This window comes from Triticum urartu, unplaced genomic scaffold (assembly GCF_003073215.2).
Source record: "Triticum urartu cultivar G1812 unplaced genomic scaffold, Tu2.1 TuUngrouped_contig_4775, whole genome shotgun sequence".
Taxonomy (NCBI): domain Eukaryota; kingdom Viridiplantae; phylum Streptophyta; class Magnoliopsida; order Poales; family Poaceae; genus Triticum; species Triticum urartu.
Window position 1 is genome coordinate 1 of NW_024115392.1, and position 17,518 is coordinate 17,518.

The window sequence follows — 17,518 nt, forward strand, 5'->3', positions numbered from 1 at the left end:
AGCGGCGACACCCCGAGGACGGTGGCCGTCGATGACGGGGCCGGCTGCGTCAAGCTCGACCTCGGCTTCATGGTCTTCAACCAGGTCCGTAGAAGAGCTATGCTCATTGCTCATGCATCTTGCTCTGCAGCTTCCCGTTCTACTCGCCCCTTGGTCTTGAGATTGCATGCATGGCTGATTCCATGGCTGAGGCCGTGTCATGTGCTAGCAGCATGAGACTCAGCCAAATGTTCTCAATATAGACCATCTGTCGCAGCGACAATGTTCGCCCTGCTTGTGAAAAATTGCTCCGTTGCTCGGGGAGAAGAAATCATTACGACACTTGGTGAAAGAAATGTTTTTTGTCACTACGAGAACGGTCTACAATGCTCTTCAAAATTGCTCTGTTATTAAAGGGTAGAAAACACTATGCTTTTGGAGGAATATAAGAAAATTTTGAAGTATAATACTCCCTCTGTCCTGTAATATAAGAGCGTTTTTTACACTAGTCTACTGTCAAAAACATTTTTATATTATGAGACGGAGGGAGTATATACTAAAAGTTTCGGAATGACTGAGCATCCGACACTTTTTGTACAACATGTGTACAATAGTTGAATCGAACTAAGTTGGGCGATGCAGGTTGTGCGTCGCACACACGTCAGACAATAATCATCGACCACATAGCACAACGCCTAAAAGTTTGTCCTATCTTTAGTATAGTAAAAAAACGGACTTTTGGAGCATGAAGCATTGGAGCATGTTTTTTTGAACACCTAAAAATGGTGATTAAAAGTTAAAAATAATAATTGTTTTACACGAGTACGCATGTATGTGGTCTAAGTACTTGTTAATTTCCGTTCAAATAATACCACCTCCGTTTCAAGTTATAAGATATTTTGGATATTTCAACATACACTGCATATGGAATGAGAATGAGTAAAAGAACACACTAAAATGTGAAAGTGATTTTCTAATCCCGAGCTCACATGAGCTCTGGTGAACAGTAAAATAAATAAAAATAAAAAATTCTGACTTTTTTGTGTAAAACTTTGACAAATGTTTTCATAGCTTGAAAATTTCATCACCAGATGACATTCGTGTAAAATGTGGCAAAAAAATCAATACTCCAAAATGCGTTTGAAAATAACATTTTGGAGCTTCGATTTTGTTTCTTTTTGTCACATTTTCCACGAATGTCATATGGTGATGAAATTTTGCAACCTATGGAAACATTTGTCGAAGTTTCAACACAAAAAAAATTCTGAATCTTTTTATTTGTTTTCTTTTTTTATTTTACTGTTCACCTAAGCTCATGTGAGCTTGGGATCAGAACAGCTGCACCTACTAAAATGCTCCTATATACACCCAATTCAAAAAAAAGTTAAAACATCTTATGCATTATGCAAAATAGACAAAATTCTGGCCCAAAATCGACAAAAAAGCCCATTTTCTACAGGTATTTTTATATAATTCTCAGATTCATGCACGTATATTGATGAAATTTTGTACGGCTATAGCACACTTCTATATATGCATGTACACAAAATTTGGGAAATTTCAAGCCGTAAAAATCTTTTTTTAACTTTTAAGAAAAGGGCGTAATGTGGCCGTGCTCGAAGGCCATTATTCGCTTTAGTAGGTGTTGTCTAAATGTGTGTGGTGGTGTGAGTGCATGTGTGTGCCTACTTTTTATACTCGCAGTTTATGGGTCGAAACTTTAGGTCGGTACCAAGTTTCGCCTACCTATGGCTCCCACACAAAGTATTAGCAAGGGTTGGAGGATTTCCTTACCCCCCCCCCCCCCCGACAGAAGACCGTACGTGAACTTTCAAATATGTATTGTGCCTTGATCTCATCAAGCAAGGTTCACGGAAGATGGCGACGACGACTTCTGAAGTGTGCACATGCGGTGCGCACCAAGGGTCTGTTGGACCAGTGCTCTGGTTTTAGATAGCGTGCGTAAGGGTGAGGTTAGGGCTAGCGGCTGTGATCATGCCCACCATCATCTTCAAGCTTTTGTAGGTGGAGTGACTTTTGTCGCCTTAGAGGTGGCTTCGAAAGGATAGATGTTTTTATCTTTAAAGGTTTTGTTGAATAATATAATAAAAATGACTATGTGCATCATTCAGTGCAGAGGCTGGGGGTTCAATCTCCCTTCTGGAAAAAAAGAGTTCTTGTTTGCTTCTGATAATTTAGTGCTAATCTAAGATTACGATCCATTTCATTTTATGTTTGCAGTCATGTGTCGTTTCTTAGCTCCACATTGACTGTTATGTTTTTCTTTTGCGCGGAGGATTGTTATGTTTCTAACTTTTATACTAACCCAACTTTTGGTTGATCCCCAGGGACAAAGCAAAGTCGAGGTGCTTGACCCTTTACCCTGTTTCGCCATACAGAAGTACCCTTTTTTTTTTCTGTTGAGTAGGATTCGACAATTTGTATAACGCACATGTTAGAAATGTAATGGTAGTTGTACAGGCTGATTTTTCTACTTGCAAAACACCAAGCCCGTCTCATCTGATAGACCACACGGAAGTCATTTCTAACGGATTCACCATTTGGTTGTGCGTACAAAACAATAGGTATTCTGGAAGTACTAGCAAAAGAGCCCGTGCGTTGTAACGGGAGAAAAAACACAACACACACTTTTAACCGAACAACCATCACTCAAGACCACAATAGGTCCATCTCCTTTATTTTAGCAACGCATCATATTTGTGTTGCCGCTTATCCTTCTTCTCACCCTCGCCGGCGGTGGCCTTAGTGTTCACACAAACCAAAACGTGTTAGAATGTGGTTAATCCTAAGACGTCTCTCTCTCTTCCTCTCTCCTCCCTCTCCCTCCCTCTCGCTTTCTCTCACACTCGCGATGAGAAATCTGTTGTTTTTTCCTGTGACGTATTCAGAGGTATGCATGTGTAGTTCTCTATGTTTTCTTTTCCCTATATGATTATAGTGTGTGTTTATTTGCAATCCGGATCGCCGCCTGTATGAAAAAAAATGGATCATACGCTATAGTTATAAGTTTGCTTCCAAAACAATATTTAAAAAATATTTAACAGGTAAAATAACATCATATACAAATTTCACACATTTTTCTAATCAAATTTCATATATAACATATTAAATCGGAGTTACGGTTTAAAAGATAAGCATAATTTAGAAAACCATTTGTTTGAATTAAATATCTTCTAAAATAATATTTATAAATACTTAACAGGTTAAAATAATCTTATTCATATTCTACATATTTTTCTAATCATATTTCATATATAATATGTTTAAATTGGAGTTACGGTTTAAAAGATATGGATGGTTTAGAAAAGCATTTGTTTGACTTAAATATGATCTGCGGATGGAATACCTAAAAAGTCAGGGAGGCTTTTGAAAAACTATAAAAGAACGGTTCGGTGTGACTTAAATCTGGACCGCGGGTTGATTTCATGATAACGCGGGGCTTTTTTGCAAATTGGCGCGACGAACGGACAGAAACCCTACATGCTTTATTATTAGGTAGAGATATACTAGCTATATGTAATTTGTTTTTCTATATTTACATACCAGAAATAGAACATAATTAATTAAATTTCCTTTCACAAAATCCAAAAGAATACAAAGATTTTAGGAAAATAAAATAGTTTTCAACCCCCCCCCCCCCCGCCCCCCCCCCCCCCAGTTTTAAAAAGTGTTCAATATTATTTTGGCTTTTTAGTGCATTTTTTCAAGAATTATAGTGATATTTTAAAAAACCAATTTCATAAGGAATTTTAGCAACATTTAAGAGATAGAGAATTAAACAATTCATAGATATTGTAAAATTCAATAGTTTTACAAATAGTTCAAACAATTTTCAATAATTAAGGTCAATTAGTTTGGAAACACTTTATAGACATTTTGCAGAATTTTTATTATTTTAAAGACAAATTCCAGTTTAAGTCATAGTTTTTCAGATGCATTTGATTTATTTTAGAAATATTTTAGTTATATAAAAAATAAAAATATATTTCAAATGAAATTTAACAGTAATTTTGACTGTTTAAAAAAATTATCAGTTATATAAATGAATTTAGAAAAATCCACTATGTTTCAGAACAATTTGAATTTCTAAAACATATTTTAGTCAGCTATTAAAAACTATGAAACTTAGTACTATTTAAAATTTTATTTCAAAATTCTCTGAAATAATGTCTTCATTTTGGTACTTCTCGTGTATTTATGGAAATAACCACTCTACACATTGTTATATGAAGTGTACCAAGCAATTACAACATGTTTCGATCAATTTAAAAAATATTCCGTACACAATTTCTCAGCCATTTAAAATTTAGAAAATATTCCAATTATGTCAATCAATTTAATAATATTCCGCCCCATACTTTCAACAATTTTGATTTTTTCAAACATATTCTGGGCATATATTTAAAAACTATGGAACTTGTATTTTTGTAAAAACAAACAAACATTGTGACCTAAATACTTGATTCATTAAGGCCGTCGCCCTATACCCAGAAGTTTTTATCGTTTTCTTTGTCTGCTAAGCTTCATAAGGTTAGGACTCCCTAATAAACACAGTCAGTTGTTTATCAACCACTCACGACAACACTAGAGATCTTTGACTTAGCTCCCACAGATCATCAGTCCTAACTAAATAAACACATAATAATCTCAACCCGTCTACCCATTCCATCCATCATATCAATTGAGTCTAGCTGTCTAGGAGATCCGTTCTTATGACCTCGCGGATGGAGAGGGATTCGAAACACCGGTATTCCTATCAATACTTCACTTTTCAAGGCCGAGTCTTTTTGAATCGATTGCAAAGATGCCTTGGCTTCAGTATTTTGCATGTATTTTTGAAAATAACCAATACATGCAGTGTACTGGAAAATGCTAGCACCTGGCACGAATCTTAAAGCACGAAAGAAGGGTGGATAACGCTCCCCCATTGACGGAGCCGTTAGAAAATCCTCGTTCCGTTTGTCTCCCACCCGGCCCGGCCGTCAGTGGTCCTCCGCCGCGGCGGTCAACCTCGCCGGCGCGGGCCTCAGCGGGGCGGCAGCCGGCGCCTCCCGAGAACCATTTCCGCCACCTCGACATGGAGTCCCATGACGCCTTCGGCTTCCTCCGTCGCAGCTTAGGCGCCGCCGCCGCCGAGGCTTTCCCAGCGCTGCCTCTGTGCCTTCGCCCACCTCAGCCGGCGGCCCGGCGGCGTCCCTAATGCCGGTCGGACGAGGTGCTCCCCGGCACCCTCCATTGCCCCTTGCAGCCCTCTGCCTTCGCCTGCTGCAGCGCCCTGCCCCCCGTCGTTTGAAGCAGGCCCCGTCCGGCTCCGAGAACAGCAGGGAGAGCCTCGGTCGGGAGCTCGTCGTCGCTATCGGGTAGCCACCCAAGGTTAGAAAATCCAGGCATGATCTGCACCATAGCTCTCATCCCGTCCCCCCTTCCCACGCTAGTGCCGTTCGTGCTTACCTGCTCATCGCACGGAAGGTGCTCGGTGGAGTGCCTCTTAAGCACAAAACTCAAGAGAGGTGTGATTCTGGACCATAGTCCACCCGCACCCACACTCGGTGCTGTCCGATTAATACTACTTCCTTGGGAATACGAGCCAGCTTATCACTCAAACTTCAAAGATTAAGCTAATTCTAGAACAGTATCGGGGACCAGGGCTATGCCCTTTCTTTTCTGAATCTACATGGGCCCAAGCAGTGCCCCAATGCTGATTCCCCTCCTGGTTGTCCCATGCAAATAAACCAATTAGTATATTTTTGGATATTTATTTATAGAATGGCTATACTGCACGCATGGTACATCGAACTTTGTATGTGTGTTCATGATATTTATTCATGCAAAAAGGATACTTTTGCGTTCTTAGAAGAAAAAACTCTTGTTCTCTAAAAAAAAGAAAGATTACACGTGCTTTCACATAACTATCTCTATCTTGTTGTTGCTACGATTTTATTTTTCAAGAAATTACCCAAAAGATATAGATGACCCAAATAACCATGTTGATGTACATACATGTAAAAAATAAATAACAATGCTGTTGCGCATAACGAGGCAATACAAAATGTTTAACAGTGAGAAAACTAGTACATGCACCGATGCAAAGTTTCTACTTCCTCCGTTCGGAATTACTTGTCTCGGAAATGGATGTATCTAGTACTGAAATATGTCTAGATACATCCATTTCTGCGACAAGTAATACGAACAGAGGGAGTATTTTATTCCCTATGGCACTTGCCATGCAGTAGGTTTATTAGCAACACCAGGGCTGTTAAACCGTGGTTGATAATTCTTGCCATAAAATATGATAGACATTAGGCTCAAATCCCCAAATGTGATGTGAGATGATGTACGGCACCGAGTATAGGTGTGGCCGAACCATGGTCCCAAGCAACATTACTGCAAAACTCATCCAGTGCTCAGATCTAGACTCGGCAGATTCCTGGTTACGCTGCTGACCTCACCATTCAGTGTTATGCATGATCTGAAATGATTCTGTTACTAGCTCGGGAAAACTGTTTCGCCAGCCATGATTTAGGTTCTCAACTTATGTCCATCTATACAAAATCACATCCCTAGCGAGTGCGATGATTCTATGGCACTAGTTTCTTCTAGCATAACTGTTTCGTTATGGTTCATCTGGCTTGATTTTCAAATAGTACATAAAAAAGTTCAGCTGCAGCGACAACGAGAATTCTTATATGGCTTGTGAAACTTGCTCTGTTGTTCAGAGGGAAGAACACATTATGAAAATTTCGAAAAGTATTACACAAAAAAATTGTGTGTGTATGTGTGCTCGCGCACGCGCGCGTGTGTGCATCTACGTGTTTTACTCAGAGTTCAGAGGTAGAAATTTTGCCGCACAGAGTATTAAACGATGGTGGGAAACTTTCCTTGCAGCATCTGGCTTGATATCAGTAATCAGAGTTCTTGTTTGCTTCTGATAATTTAGCGCTAATCTGAGAATTATGATACATGTCCTTCGAAAGGAGCCACATTGACTGCCTAAGACACATATTGTTATCTTTTTTTTATATAGTACTATAATGCTTGTGTTAGGCTGTACATGTTGGTTTATATCTGATTAATGTGCATGGTTTATATCTGGTATTTATCTTTTACTCTGGTCATCAGTATATGACTTCCTACCCCTGCACTGAACATGGAAGATCTTTGTAAACCTATACTGTAAGATAATATATTTGTTCCTCACCAAGATTTTTGTTGTGCTCTATGCATCAACGTAGGTAACATATCCCCACATGATGGAGTGGTTAGAAGGGCTTGGTGTTGAGATGGAGAGGTCAGACATGTCTTTCTCAGTGAGCACACAATCTAAAGGAGGTGGCGGAGGATGTGAGTGGGGAAATGGCAACGGTATATCGAGCCTCTTGGCGCAAAAAACCAACATACTGAAACCCAGTTTTTGGCGCATGGTCTGTGAGATACTCAAGTTCAAGAATAATGCTCTGACGTAAGCAGTCAAGGCCCAAAGTTCTCATGTGCATATATAATACTTCCATTCGTAGCTGGATGCCTTGTGTTGATACTGTATGATGTCAATTAATTCTCTGGTCTGATCTTTGAAATGAAGGTACCTGGATGACCATGAACATAACCCTGATCTGGACCGTAAAGAGACACTGGGGCAGTTCATTCAGTCGCATGGATATTCCCTATCGTTTCAAGAGGCTTATCTTGTACTGCTTCTATCTAATCTACTTGCTTATTCCCATTTCAGTGTACTAGCAACTCTTCATTTCACAAAATCTCAAATCAGAATTCTGTATTGAATTTTGATTTTTCTTCATGTAAAACTGTGAAAAGAAACTACAATTTTCAAATGAATATGGAAAATTAAGAAATATTCAAATTATAGTCAAAAAACTGGCCCTGGTCCTCATACCAACATGTCTGCAGGGGTGGTAAGTCCATAAGGCTGGTTATTAGCTTGTAGAAAATTTTGTGAGTATTTCCGCCAAATTTTTTTGTGATTATGGACACATTGTATTGTGATTAGGAATGCGTGTTTATGCTGTATTGAGTTGGTGAGACGAAAACATACATTTGGTGCAGATTCCAGTCTGCACAGGCATGTGGTCATGTTCATCACAAGATGTTTTGAGCTTCTCTGCTTTCTTGGCGCTGTCATTTTGCCGTAACCATGGCCTTCTTCAGGTGCCTAGCTACTTCGTATGCACTTTCCTTTCTCATTGCATTTGTCTTTGTGCACTTAAAAGCTGATTAAATCGCTGCACCCAGCTGTTTCGTCACTCCCAGTTGCCCACTGTCAAGCCTCGTTCGCAGTCCTTTGTAAACAAGGTATGTACCTGATATTTATTATACTCTTTAGGCTTTCGCTGCAGCCAAATGTAGGGACTGAACAATGCAACTACTGCAGGTAAAAGAAGAATTGGAGAGCATCGGCTGTCGAATTAAAACCAGCTGTCGGGTCAAATCTGTTTCAAGTCTTGATGGATGTACGTGTATGCGTTATTGTTTGTTGATTGCCTGTATAAACAATGAGTCATCATATATATTATTGATTCACTGGCTGAAACAATCCTCTATCTCGGCACTTCAGCAGCTGGGTACAGAGTCTTGGAGAATGATGGTTCAGAGGAAAGATATGACAGTGTCATCCTTGGAGTCCATGCGCCCAATGCTCTCAAAGTACTAGGAGTTGAAGCTACACATCACGAACGGAGAATTTTAGGTGCTTGTCAGTATGTCCACAGGTAAAACCTGCCTAGTGTTGCTAAATGAACACATCAATACAGTTTGATCTGATCTACTGGTTGTCTGACACGTTTGTGTTGCAGGGATATATACCTCCACTGCGATCAAAATCTGATGCCCCGAAATATGTCAGCATGGAGCGCTTGGAATTTCCTGGGGACTACTAGCAGGGGTTTCTCTGTTACTTACTGGCTAAACCAAATTCAGGTAAATTCTCTGCTTTTCGTATGTATAGTTTGGTAGGTATAATGAATTAATTTTACTGATGACAATTTTTTACGAAACGGCCCTTCCCTGGCTTTATTACGACGCTGAAACCATTTTGTACGTGTTACATGTCCTCAGGACTAGGCATGCCTCAGCAAAAAGGAAGAAACCAAATGGAAAAAAAAAAGATTTTCATCATGTTAGAACTTAGAACACCCTGTATAGCAGGCTCGCAGAATAACAGCAAAATGAAAGCTTCAGCCTAACCCCTCCAGCAGCATGAATGGATTACTTCATTATTAACTGTGGTATATTTGTTATTTTTTTGCTCTTCTAGAAAATTGAATCTGTCAGGCCTTTCCTGGTGACACTCAACCCCCCTTGTGTTCCGGATCATGTACTGCTTAAATGGAATACAAGCCTTCCTGTTCCATCTGTGGCTGCGGCGAAGGCTTATCTGGACCTTGATCAGATCCAGGGAAAGAGAGGAATATGGTTCTGTGGGGCATATCAAGGTAACTTGTCATATGAATTTCAGTTTACTGAGATGCAAGACAGACCAATACTACATTAAAGTTAGGTGTGAAATTATCTGAAGAGCACTAGGTCTTAAATGTGCGTTGGATTGCAGGTCATGGTTTCCATGAAGACGGATTAAAGGTATTTGCATGCACAATCTGACCATTTTCCCTTTTAGACCTATCTCGCAAAGATAAACATAACTAATCCTGTCATAGCTATAACTAACCATATCCTTGCTTAGTTGCTTAGCTCTGGTTGGCTTAAGGCCCAAGTTATGAGTTCTAAGTTTTTCCTTTATTAATATATGGGGGCTGTTTACACAACCCTGACATATATGCTTTTAGTTTCAAACGTATATAATTCAGAGTGACTATTTCATGAAATAGTTATGTGAGGTCTATTTGTATTGGACATATTGATTGATGCAGTCTGGGAAAGCAGCAGCTCAAGGTTTGCTTGGAAAGAAATGTGAGCTTCTGCTGAACCCAAAAAAGATGATTCCATCATGGACCGAGGCTGTGGCGCGCCTTCTAGTTGCAAGATTTTTCAACCAATATATATCCATCGGTAACTTGATGTGAGTTCTCGTATGAGTCAATATACTCACCATGTCTAGTTATGATTATTTTTCACCTTAATTGTTTTCATGCAGATTGGTCGAAGAAGGAGGTAGTGTGTTCACCTTTGGTAAAGCTTGCGAAAAATGCCCTGTAAAATCTGTCATCCGAGTTCACGACCCCTTGTTCTATTGGAAGGTTATCTTCTCTTCTCTTTTTCTGCCTACACATGCATTTTAATTTTTCTGGTTGGTGATGTGGCCATGCATGATTCTTAATTTCTTATATACTCCACTGCAATCACTTTGTGCAACCTTCTGATTTGAGCTACATGTGTTTATCCTGGCTCTCTCATGGCTTTCAGGTTGCAATAGAAGGAAGCATTGGCTTGGCAGAAGCCTATATTGATGGTTGTTTCTCTGTTCTTGACAAGAGAGAAGGCCTTCTGAATCTTATGCTGGTAAAACTATATCATAGTCCATGAGCTTATGGGTAGAGCTATTTTTTATTAATTACAGGTCAAATCCATGATCAATTTCTTTTCAGATTCTCATTGCTAACAGAGATGAACGTAGGAACCGCCGCATTGCCAGAAAAGGGTTCTGAAACCTTCAATTGTCCACTAAATTCCGATGAATTGTTTAATAAAAACGAAGTAGTACCTACGAGTATGTGTTTGTGATTAATCATGTACATAAAATTGTTTGGTTTGCAGGTTTTGGTGGTCACCTTTCCATATAATAGCTCAGTTGGCATATGCTAAATACTTTTTGCGCCATGCCTCGAGGAAGAACACTGCGACACAAACTCGTCGAAACATCTCTCGCCACTATGATCTTGTCAGTACTTATGTCTCTTTTTTTGTTATTACATTCCTTCAGGATTAAGATAACTAGCTTCTTAGGTCAGTTCGTAATACCAGAATTATTGCAGATCTTGTTGAGATTGAGATTTTTGTCTTCATAATCTTATGAAAAATATTTGTTATCATTCATTACTTGTCATAATACGTCTATAATAACATACTTCCTCGGTCTCAAAAGCCAAAATAAGTGTCGCTGATTTAGTACAAATTTTGTACTAAATCAGCGACACTTATTTTGGGACGGAGGAGTACCAAACAGTACTAATAGTCCTGTCTTTCTTCTTGTATATGTGCGCAGAGTAACGATTTTTTCTCGCTTTTTCTGGATAAATCGATGACTTACTCTTGTGCGGTATTCAAGGTTTGTAAATCCTGTGATTTTGTTCCACAGCTTGTAAATTTTGCATTGGTATATTAATTCACTGACTATTATTAAATTACTAGATGGAGAACGAAAGCTTAGAAGCAGCCCAGCAACGTAAACTTAGCCTTCTAATAGAGAAGGTAATACTTCCATATCTCCAGAGATTGTATTATTAGATTGATTCCTAGTTAGGCAATGTTGTAAATATGATCTGATGGCATTTCATTCTTGCAAAATACACATTTAATCAAAGGCTAAAATCAAGAGGGGGCATCATGTTCTTGATATCGGTAGCGGCTGGGGAAGTTTAGCAATACAAGCAGTTAAACAAACTGGCTGCAAATACACTGGAGTCACTTTGTCAGCGGAGCAGCATAAATACGCTGAGAGAAAAGTAAGAGAAGCTGGCTTAGAGGTTAGTTCTATGCTACTACCTCCTTTACGCAGTACCTGTCCAGTTTAATAGTTTATCTGTAATTACGATTCCACCATATGTGTTCATTGAGAAAGTGTAGTGTGTGGGTATATATGTAACCCTGGTCCAACCCTGAAGAAGACTGACTCGGTCCGTCACAGCCTCAAAACCAACCCTCCACACGACTGAACAACATCTTCACCGCCTCATCGCCGTCTGCCCGTGGTGACCCATCATGTGGATGGCTACACAATCTGAGCAGTGGAACTTTACAGTGGCATATCTTGGATTTGCATATATTATAATTTCCTATCTATAAAACAAATACATACGTACACGGAGAATTAGTATTGTTTTTTTTTGCCAGCTTACTTCGGCAGGGTGAAATCCTAGCTAACAATTCTACTGTCTATTGTTATTGATTAATAGGACCACATAACTTTTCTTCTATGCGACTACCGTAAGATACCACCTTCCAAGTATGATGCAATCATAAGCTGGTAAGTGTTACTCCCTCCGTCCCATAATGTAGGACGTTTTTTGGCATTAGTGTAATGCCAAAAAACGTCCTACATTATGGGACGGAGGGAGTACTTTATTATGGGTGTGCGCTGTGACTTGGACAATACCCCTGGTAACTGTTACTTTATTACGGTTATACTTACGCATTCCTCTTCTGTGATTCAGTGGTATGATCGAACATGTTGGGCATGAATACATGGACGAATTTTTCGCTTGCTGCGAGTCTTACTTGGCCGAAGATGGCATATTGGTCCTCCAGGTTAGTGCATCAACAACTGAAGTATATTTCCAAATAACTTGACGCTTATTTTTTTGGATTGTCAGAAAACCCATATAAAAGATACTCCTTCTCGTATCCAAGCAAGACCTTAGGTTTACACAATCATGAACTAACCATTACCTGCAAATACATATATATGCGTTCAGTTCATCTCAATTGCGGAGGAACGGTATGACCAATACAGAAAAAGGCCAGACTTCATCAAAGAATACATATTCCCTGGCGGTTGCCTTCCTTCTTTGGCCCGTGTAATGTCTGCCATGACCACATCATCAAGGTTCAGGTACGTTTTACATCAATCGATTGATGCTTGATTGGTTACTTCATGGTCATGGATGGATCTCCATCCATTAAACCCTACCTAATCTTGTTGTGCACTGGGTGCAGCATAGAGCATGTCGAGAATATTGGTCCCAATTACTACACAACTCTGATGCACTGGAGGGACAACTTCATGGCCAACAAAGAGTAAGTATCACTTGTCATTCACTGGAAAAAAAATACTGCTATGACGATTATATACATATATTGTAAGTTTGTAACATTGGTTGCTCAGTTCGTATTTTTTTTATCACCTTTTTTCCTTGCAGTCAAGTTTTGAAACTGGGCTTTGATGAGAAGTTCATTCGTATATGGGAGTTCTACCTCATATACTCTGCCGCTGGTTTCAAGTCACGTGCGGTTGGAGATTACCAGGTACGCATGTGTATCTACGTTATTACCAGACAAATAGAAGTCATATACTCCCTCCAGTCTTAAAAGGATGACATTTCGGAAATCAGCAGTCTCCCTAATATACCGACCTTAGTTTTCACTGCCGTAAATCATAGAACTTAATGAAATTGCTAAATGGTAAAAGTGTTTTCTTTTGGAAGACCTAAAAGAAGGTGATTTTCACATATCAAATCAAAACATGTTCAAAGTTTTGAAAGTTTGACCAAAATTATGTCTGAACCTTTGCCTTTTTATGGAAAGGAGGTATTACTCCAGGTTAATTGTGATGTCTGACTGGCTGATATATATATACTGCATGCAGGTTGTTTTCTCTCGTCCAGGCAACCGTCGGCTAGGTCTGCCTTGATGGTTGAAGCGTTGAAGGCAACATATCAGGTGGTTTGGTGATTTATCCAGTCAGCAGTTGAACTGTTGCTTCTCGATAGCCTACGACCTTTTAATAAGTCAGTCCTGGAATGGTTCGTTCATATGAGCAGCCTAATCAGGTGGTTTGGTGATTTATCTGCTTGTTTAATCATGAAATGTTTAGTTTTTTATGGTAGCGTATTATCTGTCATTAAACTTGTATGTTTGTATGCAAGTGCTACCTTAGCCTGGTTACTAGAATTTGAGAATTGTATGGAAGGAACTGGTTTGTTGCTTTGATATCTATCAGAAAGAGTTGATGTCCTTGTGTGTAGTTTATGATCTATTCGGTGTTTGACATTTTTAATGCTGCTTATGAGAGAGAATCAATTTTCCTAATTACCGTGTTCTATCACTGGTTTAGGAGAACTCGGAGGTGCTGTGCTTTTGGTACTTGGATCGGTCGGACATGAAGACGTACGACTACATCAACCGCGTTGATATAACGCTTCCGCGAACGGTCTACGAGGGTACGTAGACAACACTCTCCCCTCTCGTTGCTATGCATCACCATGATCTTGCGTGTGCGTAGGAAATTTTTTGAAATTACTACGTTCCCCAACAACAGTTGTCTCAAAGTGAGTAGAAGCATCATAACTCTGCAAAGAGAAAAAACAAAGGCCATGAACATCTACAACATGAGACTAACACTGTATTCTCATATAAAGGAAAACTTGCTGATTTGACAACAATTATAAAGAGAAGGTTCATTAACTGGTTCATATGGTTTCTCAAAAAATTTAACTGGTTCATATCTGTTCATAACTGGTTCATATCTGTCATACATATAAAAAACATAGATCAATTCCAGGCTTTAGTTCGGACGGTGGGTTATCAGTCTATGCTTCAGCAGACACAGATGAAAATAACTTCCCTTTTTGCACGCCATTGCGATTGTACGAGCAACATAAGACATACCTAGCAAATGTATACCAACATACTTGTCACAGCGAAACAACAGATACTTAATTTAGAAATTTAGATCCAACGATAATTATTTGAGAGCCAGATAGAAAGTCGACAAATTTCTGACTTGCAGCCAAGTTGCTTTTGTGGTAAAATAATCTGAATTGAGTGGGAATCATTTGCATTTGGAATTGGGTGGCTCATATAGCAATTGCTCGTGCAACTATTCGCTTTAATTGGAAAATGAAGAACAATACTACTTGCCTCAGTAACCATGGACATAGACATGAGGCAACCATGTTGAAAAACTGAATCTGTAGAAACAAAACACATCTTAACGCAAACAAATTCAATGCTAACTTTGCAAGATTCTGCTATGTGGGAAGACATTACCTGGTTATCTAGACGACATGGACCGACAAGGAATACTGATAAAGCTCTGCCCACGGCGAAACCGGGACCAAGCAAATCCCACCTCTCATATAATACCGCAAATAAGTAACATACTTGCTACACAAAACACAGCGCAAGCGCCACTTTCAGATTCGATTGTAGTCCATCAAGGAAATCAGTCCAACCGCCCGACTCGCATCGTGCGAGCAGAATCTCGTGAAGGCGCGTGCACCTACCTAAGCCAGTAAATTGTACAGTACAAAGTCAATTCACTTATTTTGGGACGGAGGGAGTATGAAATAGTAGCCCTGTTCATGATACTTCAGAAGCTTAAGATCAAAGTCATAAAGCACAAAAAAAAATTCAAAAAGGGGGAACTCCCCGGCCTCTGCATCAGAAAGATGCATACAGCCACCTCAATAAATAACAATAGGTTCAACAAAGTCGTTAAGTCTTCAACAACATAAATGCTATGTGTGGTTGTAGATGCTCTTACATCGCCTAACAAGGAGTGGTTCAATTCCTACAAATTTAGTGATGCGTGCAGGGGATTCATCGTGCAAATTAAACAGCATGCCCTTGGACGGATCCTATTCCATGGCCTTGAGCCGACACCGGTCGAGGATGTCAGTGACGTCGTCGTGCACGGCACGCTTCAGTTCCTCCACCCATGCCCACATGCTCTCGTCGGTGATGTTCCTCTTATTAGCATCGGCAAGGATGTTCTTAGGGTCCCTGAGCTTGGTGCCAAGGTCGTCGATCTCGCCAGAGACCCTGGTTAGCATGGCCACCTTATCTTTGGCCATCTCGGCGAGCATGGTGGCGCCGTAGGATGCCAAAGCAACCAGAACCCCCTCCATGGGTTGCATGGTTTGCTTGCTCGAGCTGCACCTGAAAACGTGCGCGTCAAATAAAATTAGTCCTCTGTATACTAATCAATTCACACTCACTAGATACTCGCAAACGCTATAGAGCGAAAAAAAGAAGGTTGCTTGCAAACAAGAAGGCAGAGGGTTGCCTTGAACTAAAACCGAGGAGGTCACATGTTTTAGAGAAGAATAGCCATGAAGAAACATCAAAGGTAGAGTAGTCTGCTAGTGAAACTAAGCAAGCACCTAGAACGAATCAATTAGAGAGATGGATCTCCTTCCTTTGTCCTTTGCTAGCTCTAGAGCAAGTAGCTAGCCGGGCTTATTTTGTAGAGTGTAGACGATCTATATATCCATCTATGCTGGGCTCTTTAGCCTTTTTCTTTGAGCCAATTAAGTTTCATGCTGCCACGACAGAGAGAATACGGGTTATGTCAATCATCAACACAAAAGAAGAAGATGCCATGCGTATGGTTCGTGCAAGGCACCTATCTATCTACGCCGTATCTATCTATCTGTCGCGCACATATCCACTACCTTTCTGCAGGCTGCTCCTGATTCTGAGATGGGACTCGTTGCTATCCTAAAAAATATCTTGTATTCTCTTTTTTTTTCAAAAAGGGGAACTCTCCGGCCTCTGCATCAGAAAGATGCATATAGCCACCTCAATAAATAACAATAGGTTCAACAAAGTCGGTAAGTCTTCAACAACATAAAGGCGAGCTCACCAAGAGCATCGCAGCTAAACCAAGATAAACCACAATGGCCACAACCGGCTGGTAAAAGAAAAGATAGGAGCACTAATAGCCTATCCTATTACATGACCGCCAACCAAACCGGTTGAAGATATCCCGCGCTACCATCTCCCACCGGACAGATCCAGTAACCAAACGCTCCCTAGCCTCCGTCGGAGTGAGTAAGGACCACATACGGATCAGCGCCGTAGCACGGAATAAAACCTGCAAAAAATGAATAGTAGTTATTCTGTTAAAGACCAAATCATTTCTGCGGTTCCAAACTGCCCATAACAACGCATACACTCCTACACGAATATGTCTAGCTGTTTCGGACTCTATCCCATCCAGCCACGTTCCAAATAACGACCCGACCGTACTCGGAGGAGTAATGTTAAAAGCAATTTGCACAGTGCGCCACAAAATTCTCGCCAAAGGACAATCAAGGAAGAGATGCTTAATGGTCTCGTCCTGGTCACACAAGCTACACCTAGTAGATCCAGTCCAATTGCGCTTGACCAAGTTGTCTTTTGTTAAGATTACCTTTTTATGGACAAACCACATAAACACTTTGATTTTCAAAGGCACTTTTACTTTCCAAACATGTCTGGTACTAGGAATGACTGTGGAATTGATGACATCGGTGAACATCGACTTGACAGTAAATTGTCCGTTCCTAGTAAGCTTCCAACTTAGCTGATCGGGCTATTGCGCTAGCTGAACTTCCATCAGTCTACGCACCAGATGGAGCCAAGCTTCCCATCTCTCACCAACAAGCACCCGTCGAAACTGAATATTAAGGGGAGTGGACTGCATAACCATTGCAACTAGCGCATCACGTCGCTGGACAACTCGATACAAGGTTGGGTACTGTATTGCTAAAGGTGTATCACCCAGCCAGGTGTCCTCCCAGAACCGTGTGCCATTTCCATCACCGATAATAAACTTTGTTCTATTAAAGAAGGTTACCTTGACTCTCATAAGCCCCTTCCAAAACGGCGAATCAGTTGGTCTCACTGT

The 17,518-nt window shown here is 40.3% G+C and overlaps 1 protein-coding gene across 4 annotated transcripts; it reads left to right on the forward strand.

The window, feature by feature from the left end:
• Positions 1-19: 19 nt before the first annotated feature.
• Positions 20-13,870, forward strand: LOC125528291. 4 transcript variants are annotated; one of them, XM_048692782.1, is made up of 24 exons: positions 20-84; positions 7,233-7,459; positions 7,580-7,685; positions 8,062-8,163; positions 8,248-8,307; positions 8,387-8,465; positions 8,570-8,723; positions 8,808-8,931; positions 9,269-9,446; positions 9,563-9,591; positions 9,882-10,030; positions 10,106-10,208; positions 10,375-10,470; positions 10,557-10,609; positions 10,726-10,849; positions 11,174-11,236; positions 11,320-11,379; positions 11,493-11,654; positions 12,084-12,154; positions 12,342-12,435; positions 12,603-12,739; positions 12,844-12,924; positions 13,047-13,152; positions 13,493-13,870. In XM_048692782.1, exons 1-24 carry the CDS (start codon positions 70-72, stop codon positions 13,535-13,537), a joined length of 2,418 nt encoding a protein of 805 aa, XP_048548739.1. In that variant the 5' UTR covers positions 20-69; the 3' UTR covers positions 13,538-13,870. The 4 variants fall into 4 exon arrangements, with proteins under 4 accessions (XP_048548739.1, XP_048548740.1, XP_048548742.1 ...); XM_048692783.1 differs by having other exon boundaries at positions 8,573-8,723; XM_048692784.1 differs by lacking the exon at positions 20-84 and adding an exon at positions 5,242-5,373.
• Positions 13,871-17,518: the final 3,648 nt, after the last annotated feature.